The sequence below is a fragment of the Anomaloglossus baeobatrachus genome, chromosome 5, assembly GCF_048569485.1.
Source record: "Anomaloglossus baeobatrachus isolate aAnoBae1 chromosome 5, aAnoBae1.hap1, whole genome shotgun sequence".
In the NCBI taxonomy this organism is placed as follows: Eukaryota; Metazoa; Chordata; class Amphibia; order Anura; family Aromobatidae; genus Anomaloglossus; species Anomaloglossus baeobatrachus.
In genome coordinates this window covers 447,991,052-448,017,473 of record NC_134357.1, presented here as the reverse complement: position 1 = coordinate 448,017,473, position 26,422 = coordinate 447,991,052, and the positions used below count along the sequence as shown (strand labels likewise).

At 47.2% G+C, this 26,422-nt stretch overlaps 1 protein-coding gene across 4 annotated transcripts in view; it reads left to right on the top strand.

Moving 5' to 3' along the window:
• Positions 1-26,422, top strand: part of RTEL1 (regulator of telomere elongation helicase 1) — a 286,946-nt gene that overhangs the window by 172,089 nt on the left and 88,435 nt on the right. For 3 of the 4 annotated variants that reach the window (XM_075350499.1, XM_075350496.1, XM_075350500.1), the window contains exons 24-28: positions 15,358-15,481; positions 16,351-16,540; positions 20,460-20,599; positions 20,679-20,774; positions 25,714-25,921. In XM_075350499.1, the coding sequence (XP_075206614.1) occupies positions 15,358-15,481; positions 16,351-16,540; positions 20,460-20,599; positions 20,679-20,774; positions 25,714-25,921 (758 nt within the window). The remainder of the gene's footprint in view (positions 1-15,357; positions 15,482-16,350; positions 16,541-20,459; positions 20,600-20,678; positions 20,775-25,713; positions 25,922-26,422) is intronic. The other variant, XM_075350498.1, reaches the window with a different exon arrangement.

Here is a 26,422-nt window from a genome sequence, read left to right as displayed (position 1 = left end):
AAGGTAAATATCGGGTTGGTTACCCGATATTTACCTTAGTTACCAAGCGCAGCATCGCTTCCACGCGGCGCTGCTGGCTGGGGGCTGGTCACTGGTTGCTGGTGAGCTCACCAGCAACTCGTGTAGCGACGCTCCAGCGATCCCTGCCAGGTCAGGTTGCTGGTGGGATCGCTGGAGCGTCGCAGTGTGACATCTCACCAGCAACCTCCTAGCAACTTACCAGCGATCCCTATCAGGTTGGATCGTTATTGGGATCGCTGGTAAGTTGTTTAGTGTGACTGGGCCTTAATTCAGTCAGACATGGATGTAGTTTTGGGGGCAGACACTTTGAGGTCATTTGTTGACCACCAAATTACGATTTTAGAGTTTATTCACACACTAGCTGTAGTACCTGGCGTTGCCCGGGATAGTAACTGTCTCTCTCCCAGTGTCTGTCTGTGTGTCGCTGTCTGTCTCTTTCCTTGTCTGTCTGTTTCTATCTCTCTGTCTGTATTTGCATCAGTCTATCTGTCTCAATCTCTCTATCTGTCTGTCTCTCGCTCTCTCTCTGTCTCTTTGCCCGGCTGTCTCTTTGCCCGGCTGTCTCTTTGCCCGGCTGTCTCTTTGCCCGGCTGTCTCTTTCCAGGGCTGTCTCTTTCCAGGGCTGTCTCTTTCCAGGGCTGTCTCTTTCCAGGGCTGTCTCTTTCCAGGGCTGTCTCTTTCCAGGGCTGTCTCTTTCCAGGGCTGTCTCTTTCCAGGGCTGTCTCTTTCCAGGGCTGTCTCTTTCCAGGGCTGTCTCTTTCCAGGGCTGTCTCTTTCCAGGGCTGTCTCTTTCCAGGGCTGTCTCTTTCCAGGGCTGTCTCTTTCCAGGGCTGTCTCTTTCCAGGGCTGTCTCTTTGCCCGGCTGTCTCTTTGCCCGGCTGTCTCTTTGCCCGGCTGTCTCTTTGCCCGGCTGTCTCTTTCCAGGGCTGTCTCTTTCCAGGGCTGTCTCTTTCCAGGGCTGTCTCTTTCCAGGGCTGTCTCTTTCCAGGGCTGTCTCTTTCCAGGGCTGTCTCTTTCCAGGGCTGTCTCTTTCCAGGGCTGTCTCTTTCCAGGGCTGTCTCTTTCCAGGGCTGTCTCTTTCCAGGGCTTTCTCTTTCCAGGGCTGTCTCTTTCCAGGGCTGTCTCTTTGCCCGGCTGTCTCTGCCTGGGTCTGTGTCTCTCTTTATCCATCTCACCACCGACATCTTTTTACCTCACACATAAGCTTCGTATACTAACAGCTTATTTGTTCCTATAGCAACCACTGACCGTTGCTATTTATAGCCTGCAGCTCCCAGCTCCATTCAGTTTAATGGCTACAGGATTTTTGTAGAGTAACTGGAAAGCACGGGGTTAAATTTTCCCACCCAAACATAGTCTATGACGTTCCCTAACTCACATGGGGCGTCTGTGCAAAATTTCGTGATTGTAAATGCGACGGTGCAAATTCCTTTAGCGGACATACTGTACATACACCACACACACACACACACACACACACACACACACACACACACACACACACACTGAGCTTTATATATTAGATTGCTGTTAGCGTTTGTGTGAAGCTTCATTAAGTGTTAAGAAAAGAAAATACCCTTAAATGGGTTGTCTGATTGCAGAACCTGGACCCTAAGATCACTGGAAAACAGCTGATTTTACCATCGGCTGAAGTAGAATATTCAGTCTTTCATGGTGGCCATTTATTCTGGAACCCTTCTCACAATGCCCAATGGATAGCATTGGTCCTGACATTTTCTGCTGTGTTTGTTCCTAATGCAATTTAACCAGCTCCGATATTTGCTGGCATTGACACTGATTATTTTCAGAGGAAACCGAATCGACTTGATTACTACAATAGAGTGAGTAATCATACAAGTAAGATGGCTGCCAGGACCCAGTGCTGGAACATGGACCACATAGTGACAACTTGATGACATTTGTACAGTTACTGCACAGGAAAAGTCAAGGGAAGACTAACGTGGCATTGGGTTTTAATACTGCCGTTACCTTGGTGCTGTGGTGGTCACAATAATTGGCTGATCAGTCATTGGTTGCATATCGCAGCGATGTGCCACCATAACCAGAGGCAATCCTTTGACGGCTAGGGTCAACTGAGAGCTATGAGGTTTTCTGATGGTCGCAAAGTGTCTTTTTCTTTTTTTATTTTGGGGAATCATCGAAGTAGTAGTAAATAGTCCTTGAATTGTTCTATTTTAGTCTTTTCTGGGAAAAAACCTATATGGCCACCAAAACACTGGCTTAAAGCCATCCATACATATTACATGGCTGGCGCATACTCATTCGGTCAACAGCAGCCTTAGCCAATTCTTCCATACACGAGCACTTATTTGGCCGAGCCCTCCATTTGTTCTCTTTATGAAAGCTGCCGACTGACACGTTGGCCAGTGGCTTATTTCTGGCAGCATAAAGTGATCGGCAGTCTGAAATCAGACATGTTCCATTGACATCTTCCCTGACCATCAGACGGCTGGCAACTCCATACACATTAGACCAGGGGTCAGGAACCTATGGCTCGCGAGCCAGATGTGGCTCTTTTGATGGCTGCAGACAAATCTTTAATAAAAAAAATACCGTATTTTCCTGTTTGTAAGACGCACTTTTTCCCCCAAAACTGGGGGAAAAATGGGGTTGCATCTTACAAACCGCATATGGCTTACCGAGGTGGCATTGGTGGTGCAGGGTCGGCAATACTGCGGACTCGTGGGGTGTTGCGGCAGCAATTACGATTCATCTGCCTGCGGACTGCAGACTGCTTTGAATCTCCCGCAGTTGACGAGATCGACGTCAAGAAAATGGCCGCGTGCACAGATAGGACTCTGCAGCCATTTTCTTGATGTCCATTACGTTCATCTGCGCATGCGCCGCGGCCGTTTTCTTGAAGTTGATTTTTTCAACTGCGGGAGATTCAAAGCAGCCTGCTGTCAGATCAATGGCTTCCGCCCCTGTGACACCCCACGAGCCCACAGCAGTATAGCCAACCCTCCGCACACTGACCCTCTTGAGCCGCAACACCCCTTCCTCCATGCCCGCAGCATCGCCAACCCTGCCTCCTGGGACTTTCTGAGCCCCTCCCCCTGGTGAGTATGGCTCTCACGGAAATACATTTTAAAATATGTGACGTTCATGGCTCTCTCAGCCAAAAAGGTTCCCAACCCTTGCATTAGACCGTCAGCTGAATGTGGTGATATTGGTAGACACGCCCAACATTGGTCTCATATTAATAGGCGCCAGTTGGCACAAAGTTTTTAGGGCTACCCAATAGTGATGGGCAAAACCCCTCCGATGATCGGGAACCTCGCCCATACTTTTTGTAGAGTTCGAGTTTGGGGCCGAAGATGACGCGAACTTGCGTCCGAACCCCAAGCTTGCACTCTACAGTTAAGGAATGGGGTAAGGGTGGGGCTGTAAATTAAAGAATATAATTAAAAATGAACATTATAATTACGCTTACCGGTCCCGCAACACGTACTGCAGCTCCGCTCAACCGCTGTCTCCCAGTCGCTTCTGTTTCCAGTTCCGATCTAACTTCCTGTGGGGTTTACTGCACTGCTCGTCACTTGGCAGTCTTCGGCTTTTTTCGGCCGTGTTAGCTTTGACATCAGGGTTCACCCGAGTCCATGGCTTAGCCTTGGACTCGATTGAACTTTGACGATCACTGTCAGCCTGCTTCTCGCTCTGCACAAACGCTTATCTGTACAGAGTGATGAAGCAGAGCTGACATTGCTCTCCCTGTGGACTACGTCAGACTAAGGATTTTTTCATAATAAAGATTGAGTCTCTAAATGTTTTTTTTTGTTTTATTTCTAATAAACAATAATTTTTATGTGTTGTGTTTTTCTTTTTACTGTTTACTAAAAATTTATGGTGGTCAAGTCTGATTTTGCGTGACACCATGAATTTCGAGCTTAGCACCAGCTGAGAATACAAAGCAGATATTAACCCCTTTATTACCCAGCGTGCCACCACCATCATGGACGAGTGGGGTAAAGCACCTGTAAATGACACTATGAAACAATGCGCCATTTCCAGGGGCGGCGGCAAGCTACAGTTTTTAGCTTGGGGGGCCCAGAACGCTTGGCCCTTACCACGCTGAGAATCCCAGCCCCCAGCTGCCTGGTTTTATCTGACTGGCAATTAATGGGCTTCTCTGTATTTTGATTCTCAGCGCAGATAAAGCGAATTTCTATGGGCTGCCACCCCACACTGCCTGGCTTTACCTTGACTGGCAATCAAAATTCAGAGAAGCCCAATTTTTTTTTATTATTTAAAAAAAAAAAAAAAAACTTGCGTGGCCTCCTGCCATATTTTGATGGCCAGCCAGGTAAAACCAGGCATTTGCAGCCACCAGCCACCCCAGAAAATGGCGCATTCATAGAATCGCTATTTTCTGGTGCTTTACTCGCCTCGTCCAGCGACCCTGATTGCAGCGGCATGCTGGGTAATAAAAGGGTTAGGGCCAAATTAGACATGGCCACTATGAATTTCTAGTAAACAGTAAAAAAAAAAACCACAACACAAAAAAAAAAAAAAATATATATATGACTATAGGGTCAGCCACAACAGGGTCAGCTGTGGACTGCCCTTGTCAGGGCGGGAGTTGTTACGTGGGAAAAAGGGTCAGCTTAATCCCTGACAGGGTCAGCGACCAAGCCACCTCTCCCGTCATCCTGACATACGGATTTCAGCATCACAGGAGAACCTTGACCCCCATTGGGATACAAGATTCGGGTGAGATTGTTCCATTTTTGTGTCAATGACATCTTTGCATGATGAGTCGATGTAATGGTTGCTACATGTAATAATGTTATATTGTCAAAGGCCACCATTTATTGGACTCTGCATTTCAATTTTTACATGCCTAACTAGGTGTCTTTCAGTCTGTTAATCCACAGTGAGTGTACTATAGGCTGTGTAAGTTTTTTCTTATATGCCTAAGTCTATTTGCTATTTGGGGTGTTCCATATAGACCGCTTTGGACTAGCGCGGGTTGTCTATAGCTACTATCCCCCCGCTACCACCCCTTGAAGGGGCACGTATATATGAGATATCCCACCCCCTGTCTCACCTATGGTATGCGATAACAAGGCCGGTTGTTGATTGTCCAGGTCAAGGGCGGAAACTTGATTAAGGGAAAAAGGGCCAGCTTGACCCCTAATAAGGTCAGTGACCAATTCAATTTTCCCCTCGTCCTGACATTTGGACCTCAACAGCATACCAGTACCTCTATCTCAATTGAGACATAAGAATCAGGTGGGATTGTTCTATTCATGTGTCATTAACACCATTGCATAATTCATGGATTTGGTAGATGAGTGGATCTAATGGTTGCTATACATACTATATTCATCAAAAGCTACCATTTACTGGATACCACAATTCATGTTATATGCTGAGTAAGGTGTCCCCCCCCCCTTTTTTTTGTCTACTCAAAGTGTGTGATTTACAGGCTGTGTAGTTTTTTATGCATACCTTAAGAAGTTTACGACAGACCAAATCTGGGGTGCTTGATATAGACCTCATGTAATATTGTAGGTCATTTATATCTATCACCCCCCCAGCGATTATCTGTGGAAGGGACATATGTGTATGGGATATCTCACCTTTCATTTTACCTGTGATATATGATATGGGTGATTGTTAATCATACCCTTTTGAATGATAGTGATGGCGCTATAATCCTCGATTGGCCTCATCATTCTCAGGTCTTTTAAATTGGTGTTTGGATCACGGTTTGTTCACTTTGTAACAGTTATTATTGAATCCGATTAAAAGTTAAGTTTTAAAATTACATGTTGCTATATTCACCCCCCAAGAATATCAGCCCGCAGCTGCCCCGGGACTGTCGCATCCATTATCCGACAGTCCTGGAGTGTCCCCGACTCTTCCAGATTGCCGTGATGCGGTGGCATTCAAGGTAATAATGAGTTAATTGCACCGCATCGCTGCCACTAAGTCCTGGCTTAATCATGTGTGAGACTGTGACCGGGGTTATCTATGACGGCCGGTACGTCTCGCCCCGGTTGTGCTCACTCCATGATAGAAAGTAACTCCACTCCGGGGTTAATGCTGTTTCCCTACAGGCTGAAAGGAGGGTTAAAAGGAAACAGGAACATGGGTGTGGGGCCCTAGTGTGTGAGGGAGTGAACACAACTCCCTGAGTATCTGCCGGAGAAACAAGTGTATGCTGTATTGGACTTGTGGTTTGTGCAATAAACCGTGTGCTGTGACCCTTGGTGCCTAGATCCCGTGTCTTCTGCTACACAGCCGACCACGCTACCTCACATATGGTGGAGAATCGGCGGGCATGCCAGCCCGGTGAGGTGTAGCTTCCATTTCTGGTGACCCGGTAGCACATGTCCTGGATTCAAGCGGCTATACTACAGCCCAAACCCGGCGACGCCATGGAGGACATACTAAAGCAGCTGGTTCAGGCCAATGCACGTCAGCAGCAAGCCTTGCAATTGCAGGAACAAAGACACCAAGAACAGATGGTTCTCCTGGCCAAGTCGATCCGTGGCGGACCGGCAGCAACAACCCCGGGACCGGGTGATGACGGCAGCGTCCGGAAAACGGTGAGACAAGCGTTGCAAAAGATGACCCCGGGGGATGATGTGGAAGCGTTCCTGGCGGTGTTTGAGCGGGTGGCCGAGCGGGAAAAGCTGCCGACCCCCCAGTGGGCTGAGGTATTGTCGCCCTATCTGACGGGGGAGCCCCAAAAAGCATACCTGGACCTCTGTACCGAGGACGCCATAGACTATGCGACCCTGAAAGCCGAAATACTTGCTCGGTTGGGGGTGAATACCTATGTACGGGCTCAGCGGGTAAATCAGTGGTTCTATGAGGAAGCCAAACCCGTACGCTCCCAGGCCTATGATTTATTGCATCTGGTAAAGAAGTGGTTGCAGCCTGACACTCTGAGCCCTGTGCAAATGGTGGAAAGGGTAGTGGTGGATCGCTTTGTGCGTACCTTACCCGTCACCATTCAACGGTGGGTAGGACAGGGCGACCCAAGTACCCTGGACCAATTAGTAGGTCTGGTGGAGCGGCATGTGGCTACGCAGGACTTGATACGGGACACTGAGACTTTGCGTGCCGCCCGTCGGTCCGGCCCCTCCAAGCCTCGGGCCAAGGACCCACCGCTGACACCGGTGCGGGAGTCCGTTACCGACCCGTCTGAGGTCGCGCCCGCCGTCCCTACGGTCCGGAAGGCTATGTACCCTAAACGACAACTCGTCAAGGAGGTATCCTTCCCTATTATATGTTGGCGGTGCCAGCGGGTGGGACATATGGAAGCCCAGTGTCCACTCACCACGGAGCCCATGGATTGTGGGGTCACCCGGCGGGGTTCAATGTATGCTCAGGTGGTGTGTACCGCTGACCTTGTCTCCCCAGAGACTGAGCCCCACTTGTGCCAAATACAGGTGAATGGATGTCCGGTTACAGGCTTGTTGGATTCCGGAAGCCTGGTGACCCTTGTGCGATCAACCCTAAGGGCTAAAGTAAAGGCCACAGGACGTACCGTGGGGGTGGTTTGCATACATGGGGACCGCCGAGACTATCCCACGGGGATTGTCACCATCACAGCACCTTGCGGTCAGGTGCAACATGAGGTGGGACTTATTAACACTCTTCCCTATGACGTGATCCTAGGAAGGGATCTGCCCTGTTTTTGGACTTTATGGAAGGGACCTCCTAAGTCCCCTCAGATATTGGTCAGTCCGGGACCTGAGCCCTACAATCCCGAATCCGGGACGCCTGCCGTAGGGGTCCCCATGATAGGGACAGAATGTGAACCCGATAGGTCGCCCCTAGAGGTATTGGCAGGAGAGGCTGAGACGGTCGAGCCCATCCCGGAGTTGGAGGCGTCCCCGGATACGTTTGGGACAGCCCAACTCCAGGACCCTACATTAATACATGCCCGGAGTCGGGTGACAGTAGTTGACGGGGTGGCACAGCTGCCCGGTGCCCAGGTAAGGTACCCCCATTTCGCTCTTAAGCAGGATTTACTCTACCGGGTAGATGAAATACGGGGCGTGGGGGTAGAGCAGTTGGTGGTGCCCCAGCCGTATCGCTGGCGGGTCCTCGACTTGGCTCATAAACACCTGATGAGTGGCCACCTAGGGGTCAAGAAAACGCAGGAGCGAATATTGCAAAGGTTCTATTGGCCCGGGGTCTTTGGGGAGGTAAAACGGTTCTGCGAAACCTGCCCGGAGTGTCAGCTTACCGCACCCCTGACCCACTTTCGCAGTCCGTTGGTACCGTTACCCATTATAGAAGTCCCTTTTGAACGGATAGGGATGGATCTGGTGGGGCCCCTCGTAAAGTCTGCTCGAGGGCACCAACACATCCTAGTGATCGTTGACCATGCCACCCGGTATCCAGAGGCGATACCTCTCAGACATACTGCGGCGAAGCTTATAGCTCGGGAGTTGTTTGGTGTGTTCTGCCGGGTGGGGTTGCCCAAGGAGATGCTTACGGATCAGGGGACCCCATTCATGTCTAAAGTGACCAAAGAGCTATGCCGGCTACTCCAGATCAAGCAGTTGCGTACGTCTGTGTATCATCCTCAGACGGATGGTTTAGTGGAACGATTCAATAAAACCCTGAAAACCATGCTCAAAAGGGTGATTTCCAAAGACGGGAAAGACTGGGATATGATGCTTCCCTATTTGATGTTTGCCATACGAGAGGTGCCACAGGCATCCACGGGGTTTTCGCCTTTTGAGTTGTTATACGGGCGACATCCCCGGGGATTGTTGGACCTGGCAAAGGAAACATGGGAGCAAGAGCCCACCCCCCATAAAAGTGTGATTGAACACATTTTAGGAATGCAGAACCGCATAAGCGCGGTCATGCCAATTGTGAAGGAGCATTTACAGGAGGCTCAGGCCGCGCAAAGCGGCCGCTACAATAGACAAGCCACCGTGCGGACCTTTAAACCCGGGGATCGGGTGTTGGTATTGATCCCCACGGCGGAGAGTAAATTCCTGGCTCAGTGGCAAGGCCCCTACGAGATAAAGGAAAAAGTCGGGGTGGTCAACTATAAGGTATTGCAGCCCGGTAGGCGGAAACCTGAACAAATATACCATGTCAACCTATTAAAACCTTGGCAGGAACGGGAAAGCCTGATGGTTGCTTTTTCCCCATCTCCCTCCTCTTCGGGTCGTTCAAACCCGGCTCCAGCGACCTCCGGCGAGGACGAACTGGAAGTAAGGATTGGAGAAGCCCTCACCAAGCAACAGAGGCGAGAGGCCAGACGGCTGGTTCAGCAGAACCCCGATGTCTTCTCCGAGCTGCCTGGTAGGACCAGTCTGATACGACATGACATTGTCACCGAGCCTCACCTGAAGGTACGCCTGAAGTCATACCGGGTGCCGGAGGCTCGAAGACAAGCCATATCAGAGGAAGTGAAGACAATGCTACGCCTGGGGGTCATCGAAAAATCCCGGAGTGAATGGGCTAGTCCCATTGTCCTAATACCAAAACCCGATGGCTCCTTAAGGTTCTGCAATGACTTTAGGAGATTGAACGAAATATCCAAGTTCGATCTCTACCCCATGCCCCGGGTGGATGAGCTGATTGATAGGCTGGGACAGGCGCGATATTTCACCACGCTCGACCTGACCAAGGGGTACTGGCAGGTGCCACTGACGGAGTCCGCCAAGGAGAAAACCGCTTTTGTTACGCCGGAGGGTCTCTTCCACTATGTTGTCTTGCCTTTTGGGTTACATGGCGCTCCGGCCACGTTCCAGAGGTTGATGGACTTGGTGCTGGAACCCCACCACGCGTATGCATCAGCGTATCTTGATGACATCATTATTTACAGCTCTGAGTGGCAGACCCACTTGGAACAGGTACAAGCGGTGGTGAACGCGCTCCGAACAGCCGGATTGACAGCCAATCCCAAGAAATGTGCGTTGGGGCTCACGGAAGCCCGCTACTTGGGCTACGTAATAGGCCAAGGAGTGATTAAGCCCCAAATTAACAAGGTTGAGGCGATCCAGAAGTGGCCTAGACCCCTGACCACGAAGCAGGTTAGGGCCTTCCTGGGTATCGTGGGGTACTACAGGAGGTTTGTTAAAGATTTTGCGGGACTATCAGCCCACTTGACGGACCTTCTCAAAGGCAAGAAGTCCGTCATGGTGCGCTGGACTCCGCAGGCCGAGGACTCCTTCCGGGCCCTGAAGGGGGTCCTGTGCGGACAGCCCGTTCTGGTCAACCCTGATTTCCGGAAGGAGTTCATAGTACAGACTGACGCCTCGGAGGTCGGCCTGGGGGCAGTGCTGTCTCAGGTGGTTCAGGGGGAGGAACACCCCGTCACCTTCTTAAGTAGGAAGCTCAACCCTCCCGAGCGGAATTATAGCGTAGTGGAGAAGGAGTGCCTGGCGATCAAGTGGGCCTTGGAGTCCCTACGCTATTACCTGCTGGGACGGCAGTTTCGCTTGGTGACTGACCACTCTCCGCTGGTCTGGATGAGGTCCGCCAAGGAACGGAATGCCCGGGTTACCAGGTGGTTCCTTTCTCTGCAGAACTTCCGTTTTACGGTTGAACACCGGGCCGGTAGGTTGCAGGGCAACGCCGATGCCTTGTCCCGCGGCCCGTGTTTGAGGGCAGGAGTTCAACCCCGCTCGCTTGAACTGAGGGGGGGGTATGTGAGACTGTGACCGGGGTTATCTATGACGGCCGGTACGTCTCGCCCCGGTTGTGCTCACTCCATGATAGAAAGTAACTCCACTCCGGGGTTAATGCTGTTTCCCTACAGGCTGAAAGGAGGGTTAAAAGGAAACAGGAACATGGGCGTGGGGCCCTAGTGTGTGAGGGAGTGAACACAACTCCCTGAGTATCTGCCGGAGAAACAAGTGTATGCTGTATTGGACTTGTGGTTTGTGCAATAAACCGTGTGCTGTGACCCTTGGTGCCTAGATCCCGTGTCTTCTGCTACGCAGCCGACCGCGCTACCTCACACATGGCAGCGTCTATGGGACAGCTTACATGATTAACCCGTAAGTAAAGTGAATAAACACATACACCGAAAAATCCTTTATTTTAAGTAAAACACAAAAAAGCCCCCTCTTTCACCACTTTATTACCCTCCCCAACACACAGCTCCAGCGTAATCCACCGATGTCCCACGACGCTTGCATCCAGCCGCGTCTGACACATACTCAATTCAGCGTCGTAACGAGATTACAGAGATAATTACAGGTCATTTCTCACGGTCGGTAATGTGAACACATTACCGCTCGCGAGAACTGCAGTGTGTCCTCACAAGGACTCTATCTATTGATTGATCTGTCCTCTATCTATCCATTATCGATCTATCTATCCATTTATCTATCTATCTGTCTGTCTATCCATCTATCTATTCATCTATCCATTTTTCTATCTATTCGTCTATCCGTCTATCTCTCTATCTATATCCATTATCTATCTGTCTATCTATCTATCCATTATCTATCTATATCAGAAGGAAATGACTTATTTTTTTTTTTTTTCAATGTGCTTTATTGCATTGAATGCATTAAAACACATGTACCAACCTGCGGAAAAAAACACCAAAACGCAACAAAACACATGCGGATTTCGGTGCGTTTTTTTGCATTTTTTCTCCGTGGGTGTGGAAATCTTTCAGACCCTGAGGAATTTTCTTAAGAAAATTTAATTTTCTAGTGCGCACAGGGCCTAACACTGGTTTCCCAGGAAAACTCATGTTCGGGACCTTTTACACTATGTATTCGGTACGGACACCAAACTTGACAGTTCGGGTTCGCCCATCACTACTACCCAACACTAGTTTTGAGATGTAAAAAACGTTTTATGGCCATTATACAACCAGGAAAGCCCATTTTATGGTGTATGAAGGAAGGAGCAGATCGATCATTATGTAACCTGCTCAAAGTTTCTCACCCTAGTTATTAGCAATGACTTAAAGCAAGACTTCATAAACTCCCACACCCTAGTGAAGTCATTATATAAACATGGTGATCAAGCATGGTATGTCACAGTGGATAAATCACAGAAAAAGTAATTGACATTGCAATATGGGAAAATTATGCATCTACCCAGGATCAACAAAACCACACAATATGAGACAAATCAGCCCTCGTATTATACACTGATGTTGTGCAACGCATGACCTCATGTACATTGTGAGACAATGGATTTGGGATAGTTTATAACATACAGTGGTGTTTGAAAGTATGTGAACCCCTTAGAATTTGTCATATTGCGGATTGGTGTAGTAAATGCTTTAAAGATTTTTTTTAATCTTTTCCAGACTGACTATTCTTTTGAGATCCTCAGAAATCTCTTCTGTTTTTGCCATGATACAATTCCACAAACACGATTGACCGGTTTCTGTTAGGGTACCCCCTCACTCCTGATTGTCAATTGATTGAAAACATCAGGCCCTAATTTTATCATGAAATTATCTGCTAATTGTAAAGGTTTCCATATGTTAGCCACTCACAAACATGTGATGCTGGATAATTTTCTTCAATATAACAAAAAAAAAAAAAAAGACCTAGGCTATCTTTTTCACTCATTTGTTTTATTTGGATCTGTTCATTTACTTTTAGGACTTGTGTACAATCTTGATGTCGTTTTAAGTCAAATTTATGCAGAAATATGGACAATTCTGAAGGTTTCACAAAGTTTTAAACACCACAGTATGTTAAAAACTAAACCAAAAGTACAGCCATCTCAAATGGGGCCATAAATTGGTCAGGATAACAGTTCGCCATGTTCTAAGAATAACCGTCAGATGAAAATGTATCTTCAGTGAATACAGACTTCTCATTACTGACAGAGGGGATGAGAGTTGGTGCTCGTAGAGTTCTATGGAAAGGCCTGTGTGTGGGGCGGCAGGCCTGTGTGTGAGGCGGCAGGCCTGTGTGTGGGGCGGCAGGCCTGTGTGTGGAGCGGCATTCCTGTGTGTGTGGAGCGACATTCCTGTGTGTGTGGAGCGGCATTCCTGTGTGTGTGGAGCGGCATTCCTGTGTGTGTGGAGCGGCATTCCTGTGTGTGTGGAGCGGCATATTCCTGTGTGTGTGGAGCGGCATTCCTGTGTGTGTGGAGCGGCATTCCTGTGTGTGTGGAGCGGCATTCCTGTGTGTGTGGAGCGGCATTCCTGTGTGTGTGGAGCGGCATTCCTGTGTGTGTGGAGCGGCATTCCTGTGTGTGTGGAGCGGCATTCCTGTGTGTGTGGAGCGGCATTCCTGTGTGTGTGGAGCGGCATTCCTGTGTGTGTGGAGCGGCCGGCCTGTGTGTGTGGAGCGGCCGGCCTGTGTGTGTGTGGAGCGGCCGGCCTGTGTGTGAGGAGCGGCCGGCCTGTGTGTGTGTGGAGCGGCCGGCCTATGTGTGTGGAGCGGCATTCCTGTGTGTGGAGCGGCATTCCTGTGTGTGGGCCGGCATTCCTGTGTGCGGGCCGGCCGGCCTGTGTGCGGGGCGGCCGGCCTGTGTGCGGGGCGGCCGGCCTGTGTGCGGGGCGGCCGGCCTGTGTGCGGGGCGGCCGGCCTGTGTGTATGGAGCGGCATTCCTGTGTGTGGAGCGGCATTCCTGTGTGTGGGCCGGCCGGCCTGTGTGTGGGCCGGCCGGCCTGTGTGTGGTCCGGCCGGCCTGTGTGTGGTCCGGCCGGCCTGCGTGTGTGTGGTCCGGCCGGCCTGCGTGTGTGTGGTCCGGCCGGCCTGCGTGTGTGTGGGCCGGCCTGCGTGTGTGTGTGCCGGCCGGCCTGCGTGTGTGTGGGTGGGCCGGCCTGTGGGTGGGCCGGCCTGTGGGTGGGCCGGCCGGCCTGTGGGTGGGCCGGCCGGCCTGTGGGTGGAGCGGCAGGCCTGTGGGTGGACCGGCAGGCCTGTGTCTGCGTCTGCCTTTTGTTCCTTCCTTCTCCCGCTAACTCCACTGTATTTATAAGCTCCAACTGCCATCTATCTCAGTAAGGGTATGTGCACACGCTGCAGATTTTATGCAGAAATTTTCTGCATAAAATCTGCACCTTCTGACAGAAAAACGCACCAAAACATGCATGTATTTTTGGTGGGGGTTTTTTTATATTCCATTTGTTTGTGTGAACTCAATGGCTGGAAGGGCTAAAAAAAAATGCCCCAACAAATGACATGCTGCATAATTTTCTGCAACAAATCTGCAAGGAAAAATAAAAACGAGTGGACAGCACTTCAGAAATCTCATAGACTTTGCTGGCTTCAGGATAGGCATGCAGATTTCTAAACAAATGCATCAAAAACTGCATAAAAAAACAAACGCACCATGTGCACAGGGCGTGATAGTAAAATGTATCTACACTAAATACAGATTTTACCAAGAATTGAGAGTAAAGGTACCATCACACAGAACGAGATCGCTAGCGAGATCGCAGCTGAGTCACGGTTTCTGTGACGCAGTAGCGATCCCGTTAGCGATCTCGTTATGTGTGACATCTACCAGCGATCAGGCCCCTGCTGTGAGATCTTTAGTCGGTGCAGGCCATTTTCTTCAAAGGTGATGTCCTGCTGGACAGGACACCGCTGTGTTTTACACTGTGTGACAGGGTCACAGTGACTGCTGAGATTGTTATACAGGTCGCTACTGCGACCTGTATTGTTCCTGCATTGCTGGTAAGATCTGACTGTGTGACATCTCACCAGCGACCTCCCAGCTACTTACCTGCGATCCCTATCAGGTCGCATCGTTTTCGGGATCGCTGATAAGTCGTTGTGTGTGACTGGGCCTTAAATGATCAGTCCAGGAGGAGAAAGAAGCAGATTTGTCTGATTTAGATATCTTAGAAAGTGACTTATTGATTTATTAAAGATAAAGTAAATCAATATTTACTCTGAAGGTAGGGTTATGGTCACGGATTGTATGTCCAGGACGTAGCTCTACTAATGTCTGCCATATTGGCTCTCTTGGGGCTGCCCTTCCTGTCACCAGGTCACACAGAGGCTCCATTCCTCTCTCAAGTCTATCTGGGAGGAATTTGTAATGAAAGACTTTTGTTTTTCTCTGTCAGATTTGTTGTGTGGATATGTTTTTGTTCCATGTTTTAATGTGTCAGACCAAAAGATTATACAAAATGTATGATCTGTTTTGGTAGAAAGTGTGTTTTGTTTTTTTTTTGTTTTTAATAGTTCAGTAGTGATATTGGTGTAGGTGGAGGTAGCTAACTTCTTCCCCCTGACTTGGACTACTGGAGTTGCATCCTGGGGCACAGATGTGGGATTTATAGAAAACACATGAGGCAGTTTTATTACAAATCTTTTGTATACTTGAGAATTATTATGTATAGTCTTGCTTTCTGGCTCATCTATAATGCACATTTTTTTGTTTCTTAATTTACAGGTTTAGTAACAGCGATTCTCGGGCTCAGCTCCCCTCCTGGGTCCGACCTTACACACATGTCTATGATAATTTTGGTCATATAATACGTGATGTATCTCAATTCTTCCGAGTGGCACAGAAAATTGTGAGTATTGATATCAATGCAGCTGATGCAAAGGTCGATACTTCTTCTTATCCTCTTATCTATGCTGTTGTGATGTGTCCATCGCGAACTATCCAACACAAAGATCCAGCTCCCTGCTGTGACTGACAGGAGCCGGATCACCAGTGGAGCCTCTAAATTCTCTTAACAGCTCTCACTGGGCATAAAATTTGGGTATTTGGTGGGCGGAACCCTGCCCACCTGAACAAAACCCCACCCAGTCAGCAATTTAATTGGCCCGTTGTGAGTGGAGGGGTTTAACAGTGGGGTGGGCATGGTTTCGGCGCCGTTAACACAAGCTTAAATATGTGTTTACCTGTGGTGGAAACATATTTCAATAGGGATCCATTTAGGTTAGCGGAGCCATGGGAACCGGATCGCCAAAAAGAGCCGGACTGCCCATCTCTACTGTGCTGGTTGGCAGATTTTTTTTTCCCTCCTATTTATGCTTAATGAGTAGGCGGCTCTCCCACATGTGATGTCACAGCTTTTAACCAATCTAATATCGCCAATGTGATGCTTCTCCTACACTTGTTGCTGTTTTACTGAACAACAGTGTGAGATCCTGCAGCTGCATCCCCCTCCTCCTCCCTGTTTTACACAAGTTGGATTTTTGAGAAATGAGGAGGTTTTTAATAACATGCAGACATCTAGGACAATATAGAAAATCCTTACCTTTGTTAAAATGGACAATTCTCATTATTAGACACAGTAGGATGGCTAGCTCATTCTTTGGCCTGTTGGCTGGTGAGCCAAGTTATTGGCTTCCTAGCCATGTAGACCCAACATTTGCAATTCTGTAAAGTCTGGAGTTTTTCCACCCCCATTTATAAATGTAATTGTTTTTGCAGATGCCGCCTCCTCTTCAAAAAGCCACGCTGAAAGACAAGGGCACTTGTGTGTCAGCCTCCGATTCCCCTTCTCACTCTCAGTCTTCAAATTTTGCTTCTAGAATACGTGAAAACCTGAAAAAAGCTAAATCTCTAGACTCTCATGTACCCAGCTTGAAAAGGAAAAGAGATGGAGGTCAGTATGTGCCCTGTAAGTTATCATTACAGCCGTAGCTATCTAGGAGTTCCACCGATAACGGTCCATAAATTACCTAGTGGTCCCCAAGAGGGATATCTTGTTTGAGGAAAATTAAAGGATTTGTCCAAGAATAGATAAAAAGGTATCACCTTGGCACCCCCCTTTTATCCACAGGCTACACCTTGTGTTATTATTTTGACCCATATGCTTGACTGACAATTAGGCCTCGCTCCCCCTTGGGTATAAATTGGACTAGTGCAATGCCAGAAAAAATCAGATTGCACTATCACCAATGTTATTTAATGAGGCAGTGTTCATCTGTGAGTTTTTCCTCTACTGTAATCATTCTATCTATTCTATTCTATCTATCTATTCTATGGGCGGCATGGTGGCTCAGTGGTTAGCAGTACTGGGGTCCTGGGTTCAGTTCCCACCAAGGTCAACATTTGCAAGGAGTTTGTATGTTCTCCCCGTGATTGTGTGGGTTTTTTCCGGGTTCTCTGGTTTCTTCCCACACTCTAAAGACATACAGATAGGGAATTTAGATTGTGAGCCTCAATGGGGACAGTATGACCAATGTATGTAAAGTGCTGTGAAATTAACAGTGCTATATAAATGAATAAATATTATTATTATGTATTATTCTATCTATTTTATCATTTCTATGCTATCTATTCTATGCTATCTATGCTATCTATTCTATGCTATCTATGTTATCTATGCTATCTATTCTATGCTATCTATTCTATCTAGTCTACGCTATCTATTCTATGCTATCTATTATATCTATTCATGCTATCTATCTATGCTATCTATATCTATCTATTCTATCTACCGTGTTTTTCCAAAAATAAGACACTGTCTTATATTTTTTTTGCCCCCCAAAAAAGCGCTAGGGCTTATTTTTGGAGGAGGTCTTATTCTTGGAGAAACACGGTTGGGGGTAAGTTTACCCCCCAAAAAAGCAGACCCCCCCACTTCCCAGGAGACTCCTCACCAGACCAGGACGTCTGCGTGGCTCCCAGGTCCTCCTGTGATCTCCTGTCGGTGCTGCACACCGTCCTACCCTGCTGCTAGCTGACACGCTGACACACAGAAGATCTCAGACACACACAGCAGATCACAGATATACACAGCAGATCACACAAAGCAGATGGCATATAACTGAATAGGATAACTGAAGTGAGCACTAATATATATATTATGAGTGCAAGCCAAAAAATACATACTATACAAAGGATAAGGCTGCACATCAAACATAGATAATGGTATAATGCCTCAAGCATATGGAAAAATATTGGAATATACAATGAAAAATACTACTTGCTAATTTGAACATGTGAATAATGAATTGCATACTTGCCATGAATATTAGGAAAAAGGAGATATTTAGCAATCGCATTGATCAATGTAACTGAGCCCCAAGACCTCGTCAAGGTATATCTCTATATTGGGGTCCCTAGCTCTGTGACCCTAACTGTGTGTCATCTCATTGCAATTAAAAACTGCTGTGGGTGGAGAGGGGTAACTAAGGACTTTCTTATATAGGAGATGGAAAAAACATGGCCGAAAGGGGCGGAGCTGTGTTCACATTCAGAAAAAAACTACATATAACTGAATAGGATAACTGACACATAGCTCCGCCCCTTTCGGCCATGTTTTTTCCATCTTCTATATAAGAAAGTCCTTAGTTACCCCTCTCCACCCACAGCAGTTTTTAATTGCAATGAGATGACACACAGTTAGGGTCACAGAGCTAGGGACCCCAATATAGAGATATACCTTGACGAGGTCTTGGGGCTCAGTTACATTGATCAATGCGATTGCTAAATATCTCCTTTTTCCTAATATTCATGGCAAGTATGCAATTCATTATTCACATGTTCAAATTAGCAAGTAGCATTTTTCATTGTATATTCCAATATTTTTCCATATGCTTGAGGCATTATACCATTATCTATGTTTGATGTGCAGCCTTATCCTTTGTATAATACAAAGCAGATGGCAGGCACACACAGCCGATCACAGATACACACAGCCGATCACAGATACACACAGCCGATCACAGATACACACAGCCGATCACAGATACACACAGCCGATCACAGATACACACAGCAGATCACACACAGCAGATCGCAGGCACACACAGCCGATCACAGATACACACACAGCAGATCGCAGATATACACAGCAGATCACACACAGCAGATCGCAGACACACACAGCCGATCACAGATACACACAGCCGATCACAGATACACACAGCCGATCACAGATACACACACAGCAGATCGCAGATATACACAGCAGATCACACACAGCAGATCGCAGGCACGCACAGCCATCACAGATACACACATCCGATCGCAGACACACACAGCCGATCACAGATACACACAGCAGATCGCAGGCACGCACATCCGATCGCAGGCACGCACATCCGATCGCAGGCACGCACATCCGATCGCAGGCACACACAGCCGATCACAGGCACACACAGCCGATCACAGATACACACATCCGAACGCAGACACACACAGCCGATCGAAGAAAAACACAGCCGATTGCAGACACACACACACACACACATCACATCACTTCACATCACATCACATCACATCCAGCACTTACGGCAGCAGAGAATGAGAGCAAGTCACGGGCCCGGCCGCAGGTCCTGTTCATCGCGTTGCACCGCACTGCCTCTCGGGATTCTCCCAGCGAGAAGAGATCGGTGTCACTGGATGAGGTGAGTGTGTATGCGATCCGATGTGTGTGCGATCCGATGTTTGTGTGTGTGTGTGTGTGTGTGTGATTTGTTGTTTGCGTGTGAGCCGATGTTTGTGTGTGCGATCTGACTGTGTGTGCGATCCGATGTTTGTGTGTGAGATCTGATTGTGTGTGTGTGTGTGTGTGTGTGTGAGCTGATGTGTGCGGGTGTGTGATCACTGCAGTTCCTGCTGCTCGGCGTCTGGTGAGTGTGATTGCCGGGTGCCGCTGTGTATAATGAAGTGTCCTGCAGTATCTGTATCTTTTTTTAGCTGCACGGACACTTCATTATTGATCCGGGACTAGGGCTTATTTTCGGGGGAGGGCTTATATTTAAGCCTTTCTCCGAAAATGCTGAAAATCCATGCTAGGGCTTATTTTTGGGGGAGGTCTTATTTTTGGAAAAACACGGTATCTAGGCTCTATCTCTCTCGCTGAATTCTATTGCCAATTGATTTTACTTTTTTACATGTATAGCTTCCTTTCTGAACCGTAACTAGAACTTATTTTTGGATTAGGGCTTATATTTAGACCATGCTCAAAAAATAACCCCCTATAAAATCATTCTAGGTTGTATTTTCAGAGTAGGTCTTATTTTACCTCTATCTAGCTATCTATAGTATCTAGCTATCTATAGTATCTAGCTATCTATAGTATCTAGCTATCTGTCCTATAGATCTATCTATTGATTTATTATCTATTAGATATCTAATATTTTTCTATAATCTATCTTTATATAAGATTTCTACATGACAACTAGTTAAAAATTCCCCTCCCAAAAAAACGTACTCTCGCACGACATACCTATGACAGTCGTCCCACTTTTTTGGATGACTATCAGAGTGATTATTTCTATGCTACAGGGCATAAGGCCTTAGACATAGTCACAGTCCATGAGATACGTACAAGAGGGCACTGTCTCTTGGATAGAAAACAAAGGAATTGCTGCATTTACAAAGGTTGCAACCCCTAATGGCTATCATTACAGTGTCCAAAATGGCTATCATCAACCTTTCCTTAGACTATGACTTGGTTAATAAATCAGCATTATTTTGTGGGCACACCTACCCTTTTCTTCCTTCTACATAACCACTTTTTTTTTTAATCATCCCACATCTATTTCTATAAATATTTTAAAACCTATATGTGTGTGTCATGATAGGGGGTGGAATGGAGACCCAAGCTGACTTTTGTGACAGCTATGAAGAAAATACTGAAGTCACTTCTCGACGCCCAGCTGGATTACTGGATGCATTGGATCACAGCGAGAAGAGATTGCAAGGAGAGCAATGCTCTGATAAGGTGACCATACAGACTGTCTTGGCATCATTAGTTTGTGTTTGCTTTTTGTCATTATACCTAACTTTTCTCCCTGTTACAGATAACTCGTCTTTCGACTTTGGCTTTACAATATGACAAAAAGCTGAGTGAAGAGCAGAGAGGAGGCAAGAAAAAGATAAAGATCGTCGAGAACCGGGTATATATCATATATCATATCATTTAATCTGTTTTATGTTTGTGAATCTCTTATATGAGTGAAGACATAATATGAAGTTTTAACAGAGTACAACAATAGTGATGACTCTCGCCCAGAGCATGGTTCCCCCACACACAGTATGACGCCTTTTCCACAATCCTTTACATAGGATGCCCCCACAGTTCTCCCATATACATTGAGACTCCCACAGTAACTCCCCTCTTACGCAGTATGAGGACCCCACAGCCCCCACACACAGTATGATGTGCCAACAGCTTGTGAGTTGGGGTAAACTCTTAACTTTGTGCACGCCGATACAGTTAAGATTGGCGGTAGCTTTGGGTAGGCGCCACTGTATCAGTAGTCCTGGGGTGAGCACCTCCCTTGGTAGCTACATTACCACATAGGGGGTAAAGAAAAGGCATGTTGTCTCTGTATTCCTACTGTTGTAATCATCATGGTGTGAGATTAAGTTATAATGCTACTCAACATTTATGGATTAGTCCGCTTGGTAATCCAAAAATATATGCTGCGCATATTTTAGAGCAGGGGTGGGCAATTAATTTTCCCATGGGGCCGCATGAGAAATTGGGATGGTTTTAGAGGGCCGGACTAATATAATTAACTCAGTTTTACCCAATACTGTATATAGCATATATACTATCCCTTCATATACAAACAGTAAGTTACGGACCGTGTGACCCCTCGTGGCCCTGCACGCACACATGTCCTTTTTTTCTCTGGCAGCACGGGTGTCACACGGATCGCACACTGATGTGATCTGTGTGACATCAGTGTGACAAATACCAGAGAAAACACGGGTCTTTTTAATAAAAAGATTTTCTATATTTACCTCTCTCCAGCGCTGCTGTCTCTGGCTCTGCTGCCTCCCGCTCCTTATCGCTGGTAATTATACTCACTGAATATTCACTGCAGTGAGCAGCTGGAAGCAGGGACAGCGCTGGGGACCGCATTGCTGGGTGAGTATACAGGTGTGTGTGACTGTAAGTGATGTATACCGGGTTTGACTCCCCCCACCTGTCCGCACTTTTATTCATAATAAAAATAAATAGACCTAATTGATCGCCTTCTGTTCCTCTTGTTTGTTCAGGTGTGTGTGTATGTTGAGAACCTGGAAGCCGGAGCATCTCGGGGACTCGTCACAGTTCCCAATGAACTCTGATGAACCCATGAAGCTGTAGCGTGGGTGTCGCAGGATGGTCATCAAAGTTCATTGGAAACTCTGATGACCTCCTGGAGGTCACTGTGCTTGTAGAATACTCACCTGTCCCTGCGGTGATGTCCTCAACGGTGCTGTGCCCGGTGCTGTCATCGCGATGCTCCGGCTTCCAGGTCCTGAGTGCGGTGAATAATCAATGAATGAGCAGTGGTCAGGAGCGGGAGGCAGCAGAGCTGAAGAAAGCAGGTAAATATGGAAAATCTTTTTATTTCACAGACTCGTGTTTTCTCCGGTACCTGTCACACGTATGCAAACAGGTACCGGAGAAACGCAATCAGGCCCTGTAATGGCGGTATGGCGCTGCAGGGGGCGGGGAGAGAGCACGTGGTACCCGATGTAACTCCAGTACCACTCGCAGTTACGGGCTTTTCTCTCTGCACGCACACACACGTACATACACACACGCACACGCTATATACATATATACACAAACAATCCCCATATACTACATCACTACACCCCCATATACACCTGTAATATACATCACTGCACCCCCATATACACCTGTAATATACATCACTGCACCCCCATATACACCTGTAATATACATCACTGCACCCCTATATACACCTGTAATATACATCACTACACCCCCATATACACCTGTAATATACATCACTGCACCCCCATATATACCTGTAATATACATCACTACACCCCTATATACACCTGTAATATACATCACTGCACCCCCATATATACCTGTAATATACATCACTACACCCCTATATACACCTGTAATATACATCACTGCACCCCCATATACACCTGTAATATACATCACTGCACCCCCATATACACCTGTAATATACATCACTACACCCCTATATACACCTGTAATATACATCACTACACCCCTATATACACTTGTAATATACATCACTACACCCCCATATATACCTGTAATATACATCACTACACCCCCATATACACCTGTAATATACATCACTACACCCCTATATACACTTGTAATATACATCACTACACCCCTATATACACTTGTAATATACATCACTACACCCCTATATACACTTGTAATATACATCACTACACCCCCATATATACCTGTAATATACATCACTACACCCCCATATACACCTGTAATATACATCACTACACCCCTATATACACTTGTAATATACATCACTACACCCCTATATACACTTGTAATATACATCACTACATCCACATATACATCACTAGACCCCTATATACTACACCTGTAAAACTACATTGCCATATACTACATTACTACACCCAAATATAACTCACCAGTTACCCCCCCTCCCCTCCACTCCCCCCATTGTCCCCTCAGGTTACTAGTCACCACTCACCTATCCCTCCTCAGACACCTCCGTACAGGCTCCCGCTGACATCCTTCTGCTCTTGTACGGCCCCCCGCTGAGCTGCTTCCTCTCTCCATAGAGGTTCCGGCTGCTGCATCTTCTTCTCCTGCCGGGGCGGGAACTTTTCAAATGACACACACGCGCGCCGTACTGACGACATCAGGGCGCGCGCGTGTGTGTCACAGAGAAAGTGCCGGCAGGAAACAGAGGACAGATTCCTGCGCTCCGCTGCTGCACTGTGCGGTGCTGCAGTATCTGTCCTCTGTTCCCTGCCGGCACGCAGCGTGTGATGAGGGCAATCTGACCACGGGCCGCCCGGAGCCTGGAGCTCCAGACAACAGGTCAGATTGCCCTCATCAGTGACCGGCCAGCAAGGACGCCCGAAGCCAGGCGGGCCGGTCACAGAGAGTAGGCGGGCCGGATGTGGCCCGCGGGCCGCCCCTTGCCCAGGTCTGTTTTAGAGGGTGGTCACCTTAAGGAATTTTTCCAACTGCAGACAGAATTCGGCCTTCCTCTTACTAAACGTTTACAGTTAAGATATGCGTATTATGCTGAATGGCTCATCCTTAGTGAGAGTGTTTCTTGAAATTTCATTTTTCCCAGAATCGCACAGACAAGAGGAGGGTCAAGTAGGTTGCTATCTACTGTATATAATGACGTACTAAATTTGGTATTAACGCTTCATCCAGTAAATTATAAAGCACAATGGGAAGGGGTATTTGGTCCTATCGAAGATAATCTGTGGGCTGAAATCCTGGAAAGGGTTCCCGACCTGTCACTGAGTGAACCCCATACATTGTCCCACTTATATGTGATCCATCAAAAATATCATACCTTGCAGTTTTTATATGATATAGGTCTCTGACCCACCCCTCTATGTAATAGGTGCAATATACAAAATGCAAACCTAATCCATACGATGTGGTGCTGCCCGAACTTTGAACAATTCTGGAAAGACGTAATAACACTATTATAAGGTCTATTTGATTGAAATAGAAGTAACTCCACTTGTCTACATTCTGGGATATGTTGAAGACCTCACCACTGATGACTTTGGCAAGACTGCTGTCTCTAAAATGTTGTATATGGCTAGGAAACTAATAGTACAGTACTGGTCATATACCGACATCAGCTGTTAGTCTTTGATTTGCCGGCAGCTGCCATTTGGTCTTGCTGTGCTGAGAGCTCCTCTACGCAGCGACGGCAATACATTCATCTGAAACAAAGCACTGACAGCAGCGGCCCCCTGCACCAGCCACGATCATCACGAGTCTGCGGGCTACAAGAAGGAGCCGCATGCGACCCGCATGTTTGAGGCCTCTGGTCTACACCGTACACACTCATGTATGAGGATTTGTCAATATTCTTATTTTTGTACAAATCCTTTCCCTGTGTAATCTTAAGATGACCCTGGAATAGGTGGTGACACATAACAATGCTATCAGTCAGTTTTAGTAGCCATAAAGTAGTTAAACGTTAAAACTTAAACTCCTATGTCTGATTAGTTATGGAATTGTATGGCGCCAGTGGAGGGGTGTGGTTGGAAGGAAAAGGAACAGGGAAGGAAAAAATAGAGAATTTGCCTGTTGTGTAGGGTGATTCGCTCCCATTATTGAGAAGAGCTGGTGAACCCCACCCTGTAGAGCAGGCTGACCTTGTGTCACAGGATTTCCTCAAATCTTGCCAAAACATTTGGATACCCATGGCAACTAGGAGGACCTCTAGCTTGCCAGGATTCAGGTAGTTATTGAGGAAGACATCTCCCCAAAATCTTTCTTCTCCCTCACCAGTCATGATGTGATGGTTTTAGCAGTCAAGGAAAGACTGTGTTCACCCCCAATTCATAAAGCTGTTTTCAAAACTTTTCTTGCATGAAACTGCTTGAAATGTTGCCCCTTTTTTTGTCTGCTCACAAAGTTTTTCTAAGATTTTCAACTTTTGTTGTTTTGACGCCAGCGCCTCCAACTCTGTGAAATGTGGGTGGAACTCCAATAGGGAATTGGTGAAGGGTGTTCGAAAAACTTGGCAGAATTTAGTCCACAATTATGACAGAAATACACTACAGTCCTTAACTGGAACAACATTGCTGGTGGAACGCTCAGCAGTTAAAAGATGCTCTAAATTCATTAAGAGGCACATCTTATGCCAGCGCAAAGTTCATGAAGACTGGTGTAGAAAATGCAAGAGCTGTGCAGGGATAACATATTTCTGGGGTTGGGGTACAGAAGGTATGGAGACAGAAAATGGAGGTGGCAGGACAGGAGGTGCATCGCCTTTAACAAGTGATATACTGTAAAGTGATTAGCTTGGAGACCGATAATCTACTTCTTAGCGTGGTATTCTCCTTTCGCAGAGTCTGGAAGACAGCTCACCATCAAGCAAGAAGATGAGCAGTGCGTCGATGTTCATGCAGTCTGTAAAGCAGTGTCTCAGTCAGGAGAGCTACAGCCTATTCATGGACGCTTTAACAGAGTACAAGAAAAGTGATGACTTGAAGAGCCTTGTTGCAAAATTGTGCAGCTTCTTCTGCCAAGACCCTGAGAAGCATGTGCTGCTGAGAGGTGAGGTCCTATAATAACCGGTGATGGTATAGTGCATGGGTCTCATCAAAATTTAGCTTAACCCCTTCCAGAAATTCGCTGTAAAAATGCATGGAATTGGTTGAGCGATCTTAGCTTGTGGCAGCGACCGCCTGTGTTATACATCTACCTGCATCTCCTGTGATTGGGGAACCGGCGAATCTCTGCCGTTTAACCCCTTTGATGCTGCAGCTTGCAGGTGGTTAAATTGAGAGGGTTTCTGTAAGGGTACTTTCACACTTGCGTTTTTTTCCTTCCGTCACAATCCACCATTTTGGAAAACAGCGGAATCTGTTAATGGATTCCGCTGTTTCCCATAGACTTGTATGGATGACGGATTGTGCCAAAAGGACCTGCGTTGCTTCCGCTGGGCGACGCTCCATTGCTTCCTCCCAGCGGGAGGAACGCAGCATGTAACTTTTTTTGAGCAGCGGAATCCTCAGGATTTCACTGCGCATGCTCTCTCTGGCTCCCTGCACCCGT